The 10884-nt window shown below is 36.4% G+C and overlaps 1 protein-coding gene across 1 annotated transcript; it reads right to left on the reverse strand.

Moving 5' to 3' along the window:
* Window positions 1-665: 665 nt before the first annotated feature.
* LOC141634221 (uncharacterized) lies at window positions 666-10514 on the reverse strand. The gene is made up of 9 exons (XM_074446465.1): window positions 10055-10514; window positions 8873-8958; window positions 8736-8781; window positions 8501-8651; window positions 6154-6229; window positions 5981-6032; window positions 4150-4293; window positions 3807-3926; window positions 666-2629 (listed from the first exon to the last, which is right to left on the reverse strand). Exons 1-9 carry the CDS (start codon window positions 10106-10108, stop codon window positions 893-895), a joined length of 2466 nt encoding a protein of 821 aa, XP_074302566.1. The 5' UTR covers window positions 10109-10514; the 3' UTR covers window positions 666-892.
* Between the last annotated feature and the right edge of the window lie 370 nt (window positions 10515-10884).

A 10884-nucleotide genomic window follows, 5' to 3' on the forward strand; every position in this document is an offset into this window, starting at 1 on the left:
AAAGGTTGTGTTTCACAAACTTTTCTTTTAAAGGTGGCGTTTGGAAAAAAAAAAAAGTTTTTCAAATGTTGTGTTTGACAAAAAACCCTATTATTTAACAAACCCAATAACTCTTGCATTGGGAAGAACTTTATTCTAAAAGTTCTTGTTGACAACCCCAAGACAAAAACCTCCCATTGCACTTACTCTGAGTGTTTATAATGTTTACATTTGACCATTAAGATACTCCCTATTACAAACTTACAAGCTTCCATTTGATTGCTTATACAATAAATCAAAAATAGCAGATTTTAGCTAGTATAGTTGTAAAGTCATACTAGCTGGGGTTCATGACCTAAGTTCAATTTCCGCTAACAATATATTTACCCTTGTAGCTCCCTTTACAACCAAAGGAAAATTAACCAAAAATATAGTTGAAATATAGTACTCCATTTGCAGTTGTGTCCATCTCGAAAATAGAGACTCTGACTTTCATTCAACCTCTAAGGCACCAAATAACGGAAAACTAGCAAGGTCAATAAAAACGTGATTCTGAAGGGCAGCGAATGAGTACCGAGTCAAGCTTAGGTATCCTTTTGCACGGAGTGCCAAAGATCGCATATTTTAGTTGTAGAACAGAATATAAATGAAATTTAAGAAACTAATAGCAGGATAAGACAGCGATCTATGTCTAACTAAACCAAGAACTATATAAATTATCCAGTAAAAGCAGTTGGTACTTTGCAATGGGCCTGCATGTGGGGGCCTGCGGCCTATACTTGACATGACTATGAAGACTGTGATGGTATGTACTGTTGCTGTCAAAAATGAGCTTCAAGGAAAAAAAAAGTCAGTTAAAGAGGAGAAAATAAATCTAAGACAACCGAAAGACACTAATACTAAAGTCCCTGAATCATTCCTTCATTTCCTCATTTGGCACAGTCGGGTCAGTGTTCCCTGAAACTGTCGATCCGATTTCAGTGCTGTAATGAGCTTCTTCACTCAGCTGTGCCTCAGAAACATTGATTCCTGTAGTTGAGACAGTTTTTGGTTCATTGTTTTCTGCTAGCTTGGCCTCCTGAAACTGGGTTACTACACCAGAGTTTGTAACATCTGGTTCGGCGCCAGATTGACTGCCTGATGTTCCAAGATCGAGACTTTGAAACTTATTTGGGTCAGGTGCTGAACCTGGAATGTCACTCTCTGCCTTTTCCAAGTCAGCTACTGAAACGAAAATGACACTCTCAGACTTATCCGGTTCGGGTACTGAAACATGTGATGGATCGTCACTCTCAATCATTTCCGGGGCAGGTACTGGAATTTGGGCCAGGTTGTCGATGTCGACCTTCGGAGCAGGTACTGGAACTTCTGCTGGATTCTCACTCTCAACTTTTTCCTGAGATACTTGATTTTGTGCTGGGTTGTTGATCTCAACCTTCTCTGGCGCAAGTACTGGACCTTGTGCTGGATCATCACTCTCAACCTTTTCCAGAACAGGCACCGGAATTTGGGTTGGGTTGTCGATCTCGACTTGCTTCAGAGAAGGTACTGGAATTTGGATTTGATTATCATTATCACTCTCAACCTTCTTTGGATCAAGTACCAGAATTTGGGCTGGCCTGTCACTCTCGACCTCCATTTGTTCAGGAACTGACATTTGGGCTGGACTGTCACTCTCAATATTCTTTTGATCAGGTACCAGGGCTGGACTGTCACTGTCAATCTCCATTTGTTCAGGAACTGGGGTTTGGGCTGGATTGTTGCTCTCAATATTCTTTTGATCAGGTACTGCGACTTGGGATGGAATGTCACTCTCAAACTCCATTTGTTCAGGAAGTGAGATTTGGCCTGGATTGTCACACTCGGCCTTCTTTTCATCAGGTGCTGGGATTTGGGCTGGATTGCTAGTCTCAGCATTCTTCTGATCAGGAACTGGGATTTGGGTTGAATGGTCACTGTCAACCTTCTTCAAATCAGGTACTGGGTTTTGGGCTGGATTATCACTCTCAGGCTTATTCTGGTCAGGAACTGGGATTAATGCCGGGTTGTCACTTTCAACCTTATTAGGATTAGGTACTGGGATTTGCATCGGATTGTCACTCCCAACCTTCTCTGGACCAAGTACTGGGATTTGGGCTGGATTATAACTCTCAGCCTTCTTTTGATCGGGAACTAGAGTAGAAGTTTCAGCAACAACATTAACTGGACGTGAATTCGGAGCAGAGACAGAAAAGGGACCTGGAGAAAATGGAACTGAAGAAGCAGTCCCAGATGGAGCCAGAACTGAAGTTGGAAACAGGGTTGGAGCTGGAGCTGCAACTGGAGATGGAACTGTAACCCGAACTAGAGGTGGAGCAGGAGCGGAGATCGGAGCAAGAGTTGAGGCAGGAGGTCGAACAGATGGCCTAGCACTGGCAATTGGGACAGGTGGCAATGGGGAAACAGTTATAGGTGGATTACGGGGATTTGGGATGGTCAGCCCCGAAGTGGAGGTGGAAGTGAGGTCAGCCACAGGTGTAGGACGGTTCATAGGCACAGATGTAGATGCTGATGCTGATGCTACTGCTGCTGCTTCATTCGCAGCATGCAGCTGTTGCAGCCTGTAATCTGTCTCTGGTCTGCGACATATTTTTCTAAGTGGCACAATCTCCTACAAATAAAACATATAATGAGGTTTAAGGTACCAAATAAATGTGTGTATTGCTGGGTTAGTACTTTCACCCTGCAATCAGAAGTTACCACCACATTTTTCCAGGACACGATCTGAAAGCATGTTTTTCTCCTTTGATTGGGTGAGGGAAAGGTGAGCATCCTAAGCACCAATGCATAATTTTAATTCATTCTCCAAAAGAAGGTTGAAGTTGAATAGTTTTCCAATGTATTTGAGTCCTTTCACAGTCAACTAGCTTATACGTCTATACGGAGCAATTTTTTTTTTTTTTTGAAATCAAGTCTGTACCGAGTATATTAACAAGAGAAAGAACTAGCACATACATGAAAAGCGAAATAAAATGTTAATGTCAAGCTAAAAGAAAATACATTGTAACTATATCTATCAAAATCTGTCTTGGCCCACTTTCATGTTCATGAACCCACATTATTCAGGTTTTGGGTCAGGTGTACAATGCTCTCACCTAAAAATATACAAAATGTGTTTTTATAAAAATCAATGAAAATTAAAAATATTAACTTTTTCAACTTAAAGAGTTGATATTAATTAGTAAAAAATATACCACAACTAAATATTGATGTTATAATATATAACAGAATATAATTTAATAGGGATGACAGTTTCTGGACTTCTGGAACAGTTTTTACTTCATATCCAAACGAAGGAAGTTGTATAGTGTTCAAATGTGTTGGTATCACTTCATATCCCCTTAACTTATACGGAGTTTTATCAAATGACAGCCAGACAGAATACTCGCATACTTAAACATGAAACAAAATCTGCTATACGGAGCTGGAAAAAATCCCTAGTAAGTTGTAACCTGTAGTCTGCACCTCTTCAATTGAGGCTATTTCTGTAGGGGGGAAACTAAAAGACAGACAAATCAACTACTCTAGTATCGTCTGCACAAATCGGAGATAATAGCAAGAGTTACATTTCAATTTGATGAGCAACTACAGCATTACATCCCTTCACTACATTAAAGATACATTTCAGGAATATAGAGATTTGATTCCTCAAAAGTTTTAGGGTGGGATATGAGATCTAGAATTTATGCCATTTCACCGAGAACCTTATTCAATATTCAATCACCTTGCTGCTGGAAATTGGTAAAGATAATACATAAGTTGGAATGAAAACAGGGGTGGAGCAGTACCTCAGACTGATCATGATCATAGCGAACCAGAAACCTACAACGACAGCCGCGTACATCATGTCTTCTTCTTTGAGCATCGAGGACATGTGCGTCAAAGTAAAGAGCTTGCTCTTTACCTTCCTGGATAAATACAATAAGTGGAAGAATAAATGTCAGATACTCCGTAATATCTATTGACTTTCGAGTTTTGTGCCAATGAAATGCATGGGGAAAAGATGTGCCTAAACTTTAACGAGGAATACATCTTACGTTTCCTATACAGCAAACAAATGTTTTCAATCTAGTTCACGACATTTTAGTATAATCTAAAAATCAAATATTTTGGAATGAGTAACTTGAGAACCTGAAAGCAGAGTATAAGATCTCCAGGAAGCACTACAATACACTCTGATGCTTCACATGGGAGAGATCGGTGTCTGACATGTTTCAGAATATTGACCCACTCGTCTTCCTCTGGCCCAAATCCAGCAAAACGAACTAGAACTTCCTGAAACCCATGAATTTGCAGAATCATACAGGTCAGACAAAAAATGGTGTGGAAGATTATAATAAGACGAATATAAACAGAGATCCAAATTATCCTCAAAAAGATAAAGTTGTCAAGGGCATGTTCAACAACAGGCTGAAACTCTGAAAGCTATCAACAAAAGCATCATAGTTTAGCAATACGAAGCTAGTTAAGAATAAAGACAGGGTCCAAAATTAGCATCACTCAGCTCACAGCTGTCATATTAGACCATCAGTCTATCATTCTTTGGGATCTTCTGGAGCATCAAAAGAATTGAGGCCAACAATTATTGTAACATGTCTATCCTAAAATTCACTCCTAACTTGATCTAGGTTTGAAGGGAATGACCTAAATAATACCCTTCGATCTGATAAAAGAACGGAGTTTATTTTCACATTACGCTTTTTACTCATTTCAGTACATTTTACCCAATTTTTTCCATTTACATACCCTTAATTAGAAAAAACTCTAAACCAAATTCTCTCAAATCATAACAACACAACCTTACATTTAATCAAATTTCTTCAATTATAAAGGGTAATTAGATGTTAATCTTATATTTCATTCATCAATTGTCAATTATTAATAAAAACATAACGTTGTTTTTGTTTTATTTGGTATTTGAGGAATTTGGGGACTTTAGGGTTGTAAAATGGTTGTTTGGTGATGGGTGGTAGTGGGCTGACGTCTTACAACAGAAGTAGAAGACAGCGGGGCGGGGAAAAGTTGGTGGTGAACGGTGTGCGATGTGGACTGTAGGTTCGTTAATAAGGTTGTGTTGTTATGAATTGAGGGACTGTAGGTTCGTTATGGTTTTTGCTGGTGACGGTCGGAGTTGAATCGTCAGGAGAAGGTTGGTGGCCGGAGGAGGAGCGCCAGTGGTGGTATAGCGGTCTGACGGATAATTGGTGAAGATGGTTTGGTTGGGGTGTTTGACTGTTTGAAGATACAGTTTCTTTTTTATTCAATGTAGTACCAATTGAGAGGAGAATGAGGTAGTGGAAATGATGAGGGCAATTTGGTCAAAGTTGTACTATGATGAGTAAAATGCGTACAGTGAAATCAGCACCCTAACACCCAAAAAGCACTGGCAACTTTAAACAAAGTTCACAAATTATGTTTTACATACCAAAAAGCTTCAAACAAGCATGGCAGAAGGATATGTAGGGAAAAGGGTGCTTATTTCCGGGTTACTCGTTTTATAAAAAGAGAAAACACCTTTATGCAAAAAAAAAAAAAAAAAAAAAAAAAAAAAAAAAAAAAAGAGTAGAAATAAAGTATCATAGCCATTAACCAATTCAGATGAAATCGAAATTGGAAAGAGCAGATCATTTTCTTATGGCAAGGAACACAAAAGGTCAATCTTGGTGTGGTGTTAATTGAGAAGAAGAAGAGGCGGAAGAGCAAGATAACATGTCACAACTCACAATGAGCTGAGGGGTTATTTTTTTAGCATTCACTATAGTTTTCCAAATCTCCCACATATATTATGAACAATGTTGTCAATTTGAGTGAACAGAAATAGTACTATATTTCACATACTAAATAAGGTTCTTGAGAAGGCAACAAATGATATCTGACTATTAGAGCATTATCAGTACTTAACAGACATTTAGGAAAGGGAGGCAAACTCGAGTGAGAAGTATCAAGCTACAGTAATACTTACTGGATTAGCGGTGTCCAGATATCTCTGAGAAAGAAATAATTGAACGTCATACCTGAAGAGGAAAGACAAAAAAAACAGCAAAAATTAGTGGATGAAAATATATTGAAGAACAAGAAATATCAATTTACCAAAAATGGGAGGGTTGCAAAAACTGAATTCCAAGATTTATTTACCATGCACCATCCCTAGCAGATTTAGCTTCAAATTCCATCATAGGAGCTTCAGAAACATTTCTAACCACGTGAGGACCTAAATAAATAATAAAACTCACTTGGTCACACTAAGCACAACATTCGAAAGTTAGAATATGTCAACAATTTTGGAGCAGAAAATGCAAGCCATAAACACAATGGCAAACAGATTAAAGCTCTACTTACGCGAACAAATGTTTGAAAGACACTTATCAGAAGAAACCATTCCTAATGATTAAACCAAGAAAAATCTGGCGATGTAACAACAATAGAACATGCAATTAAGATGGAGATAGAGGGAAAGTTTGGATCTACCAAATTTCATACATGTCAAACATTGATAGCAGCAGAGTTTGAAGATCTCAAAATTCTACGATCAAATGCAATTCATATTTAAGGTGGATTTAACATCAATGAGAAAATCTGGAAGATCTTCATTTCCTTTCATTTCTTTCATACCATGTTTTCAAACGAAGGTTCTCGATTCTAACTTGAGTATCAGACATGGAAAGACAAGGGTAAACTAAAGAGAAAGAAGGAAACGTGCAATCCTACTTCAACGATTGTATCTCTACGAAGGAGATATGACCAAAAGAAACCACTGAAATACTGATCGGCCATCCCATACCTGATCTAATTTCAACCTTCAATTTTGCCATGCTAGTGTTACCGATGGTGGGTTTACTTCGGATCAGAAAACCAATATATGTTCTCTGATATGAAGGTAGATGAAACCACAGGGGCGAGAAAAAGAGAAAGTCATTTGAAAGGTTCGCCAATTAGAGACAAATATAACTCCATAAGCCCACTATTAAATGGGTAAGAGTACATTTACTCCGTTTCTTAACTTTTAAATCATTCAAAGGCCCAAGGAGAGGGGTGAAGAACAAGAACAAGAATTCAAAGGCCCAAGGAGAGGGGTGAACAACAACAACAACACTTTTAAATCATTCAAAGGCCCAAGGAGAGGGGTGAAGAACAAGAACAAGAATTCAAAGGCCCAAGGACAGGGGTGAACAACAACAACAACAACAACAACAACAACAACATGAGTTGAACTCCCACTATTCCATGTTTTTTATTTCTTCCTATGCCCCCCACCCTCCTTCTCCCCTTTCACATCCAAGTGTGCCACAAAATATAACCCCAAAAACATTTACCTCAAATATTTTGAATTCTTAAATGTTCAAAGTGAATAGTAAATTTTTCAAACATAGACAAGCCAATTGATCAAAAGCTTTCACCAAAAGCACAAACAACTTGACAAGCACAAAAGAAAGAGCTGTGCTGAATAATCAGCACCCCCGATATTGCAGACTTAATGGCAAGTTATATATTGCATGCTTGTAAGTTGTAACCGGGAATAGAATATTTCATATGACCCTAATATCAGTGGCAATGTCTATTAACAATATTTAGGAGAAAGTAACTTCTAAATCCATCCTATCATTCTCCAAGGAAACTTTATCTGAACCTCGTTTAGTTTAATCCTTAGAGGCTTTGACCAGGCTACATAAGTTAGCTTAAAGCATATAAGAAGATTATCTAAAGATAATCCATCAGATCCCATTCTCTCACGCTAGATATGATGACTTGCAAGAGACCAGTAACTTAGCTTCTGAGAAAATTTAGGCATCCAATATTAATAAACATCTCCTTCAAGATCACTACTATACTAATATCGAGAATATCAGGATCAAAATCTTATTTCCATAAACAAAAAAAAAAAAAAAAAACTAAAAAACTTATGGTATTCTATTTCATATCATATTTGAAGGCAATTTCCATTCCCCAATGTATTTGCGTAACTTTTTGCATTTCAGGTTTGCACTTTTTTTTTTTTTTGAGTATCAGATCATATCTAACACCATACACCACTATCAAACTACAAGAATAACTTGCAGAAACACATCAGTTGTAAAAGGCAGTGATAAACACTCATCATTACTATTTTAAAGCCAAAATTTCCAAGATTCATTCACCGGCAATCTAATTCAAAATTGACTTTAAACATAAGAAGATAGCTACAAATTTTTTTAGTTTAATTCTACAATTTTGGCACAACGTGATCCACTAGTATCTACTTAAATTTGTAGAAGTCTTATTTATAATGAGTACCACGAAACTTTAAAAGGAAATCAGGAAAGACTTGTAAATTCATATTTTCTCACGTGTGAAGACTGGAAGACTAAACCACATATACAGGTAAATAATAAGTACATAAAAATTAAGCATCCCGCATTTTACAATAAACTTTGCAGAAACATTAACATCTTAAAGCTACAATAAAAGATGAGCAAGGCTTGCTTAGGGAGCAAAATGGAACTACCTGAAGAAACAGCCATTTGTCGGGGAACAGAAGGTACATTTCTACTAGGAGTAACATCATCTCGAGTAACAGGTGAGGAACTTGGCTTTCCAGGTGACTCTGTCGATTTTGCCCTCAGTGCATACCTCCTATTTTGGAACCAGTTCCAAACCTACCAATAAAAATAGGATCAAAGTGAACATTGTTTCTGCTGATGGTAAAAATTAGGATGCTTAGAGGTTAAGACTCGTATTACCTGCTTCATTTGTACAACTGTCTTCCCAGCTCGGTCTGGTGAGTTACTAGAGTCACAAATTAGCTCAGGTGAATTCAATACCCATCACAATTGAAAAGTATGTCTAACAGCTTATCTATCTGATACTAGAAACAAACCTGAATCTTTGGGCAAGAGCCACAAGAAGATCCCGAGGTGGCACCTGGCCCTCGTGTTTTGTCAAAAGGGCTTCCATTTGAGCAACCTAAAAAAAAAAAGGAAAAGAGATCAGAGCATATATTTATCATTGTTGACTTCTTTCCAAATTCTTACTATCCCAATCCATAAAAAACGAAGTTATATCACGGATGCAACCATATAAGCAAGCACAAAAAATTCTAGATTCGTAATAAATGTAGGAATGTAGGATATACCCTAAGAAATCGAAAATATCAAAAGTTAAGTCCATCATTCACTAAGAAAAATATCTTATTACATTAATGATGAGTTTACGTTACCTATGGTAGAATGGCCTGTGTTTCATTCTAGAGTACAACTGAAGGCAATTAATTTATCCTTCAAAGCTAATGGGTGCTGCAGTGAAAGTATCTTAAGGTGTGCGCGAGGTCTAGATAAGTAGCATATAACTTCAAGATATACTTTACAACCAAGTTGTCGCTTCCTATGTATGCTAATAAAATCTAGCGTTATTAGAGTTAAAGCAGCTGAATGCCCGTTTTACGCAAGTATTATCATTAAGCAATGTATAACAGCATAAAACTTTTTAAGTAGAACAATCACATGCATTTGTATCGTGTTGAGTCATGCCTGTTTTCCTTTGCCATTCAAATTTGTCAGGATGAGAAATATTCGTGGACACCAAAAACAAATGAAAAATACAATACAAAGGAGACCATCTTAACCCATGACCTTCAGTTTAAATAAAACACGAAAAAATCCGTTCCATAAACAGGCACGACTGAAAAGGAAAAAACGAAACCGAGAAAATTTTAGGAGATATAACCTGAGACAGTAGCATTTGAATCGGCTAACAATATTCATAAAAGAAAACACCAAAAACATGAAAAGTAAAATGTCAGGGAATGGGGTAAATCGATACGACGCCGGCAATCCTGATAACCAAACAATCAACCAATCCATCACAAATTTTGCAAATAATCACAAACACGAAATATAAATAAATAATTAGCAAAATAGTTAACTACAAACTACCAATTTATACACAAAGTCACATTTACGAGTACTAAAAAAGAATGATTCAACATCAAACGATCGTTAAAAATACAAAATCAAAACCCAGAAAACCAATTGCATCAAAGTAATTGAAAGAGGGAGGATACCTCAACTGGGCTAAAACGAAACGACGGAGCGCCATTGCTCGGAGGTCGACCCATGTTAGAAAATCTGCTTAATTTATGTGGGTATCACTTAAAATCTTGTCTTGCTAATTGAAAAGATGGAATTTGGTTCAATTGGGATGATGAAAAATTGTTCAATTGAGTTGCGGAACCCTAATTTAATTTAATGTATTGGATTTGTATGATGTTGAGAGAGTGAAAGGATTTAAATATCTGTGGCATAAATATTGAGATTTGCCGCTTAATTTTTCGACTTCACTTCTCTCCGGCAAACTCACAGTCTTGACTTCCGTGATTTTGGTTTTTCACTTGTCTACCATTGTTTTGTTTTCCACAATATGTAAGATAAACAAATCATCATGGTAAGGGATATTTTATCATAATTTTACACGTTAACTAGTAGGATTCTGCGGCGCAGCCTATTTTAAAATTTTATTATTTTAATTGAAGAAAAATAATATAATTTATATATGATCTTTAATATTTTTACTTATTAATAAAAATAAATTATTTTTTCTCAAATTTAATTTTTTTTAGGTTTAACTTCAATGTTTTAAAATAAAATACATACAATTTTAATTATTAAAATTAATAAGTGATAATTAATTATGTATGATAAACGTTTTATAAATAATTTTGTTACTTGTTTAATATCATATTAATTAAAACAAAATTTATTCGAATAACGCAACGATGAACATTGAGTTCTCACATTATATTATTTAACGATACATTATGTCCCGAATCAGTTAATATTTGTTCAAAATGATGTGAATATAATTTTATGTAATTTATATTTTTTTTATGTATAA

Source organism: Silene latifolia, chromosome Y, assembly GCF_048544455.1.
Source record: "Silene latifolia isolate original U9 population chromosome Y, ASM4854445v1, whole genome shotgun sequence".
NCBI classification, from domain to species: domain Eukaryota; kingdom Viridiplantae; phylum Streptophyta; class Magnoliopsida; order Caryophyllales; family Caryophyllaceae; genus Silene; species Silene latifolia.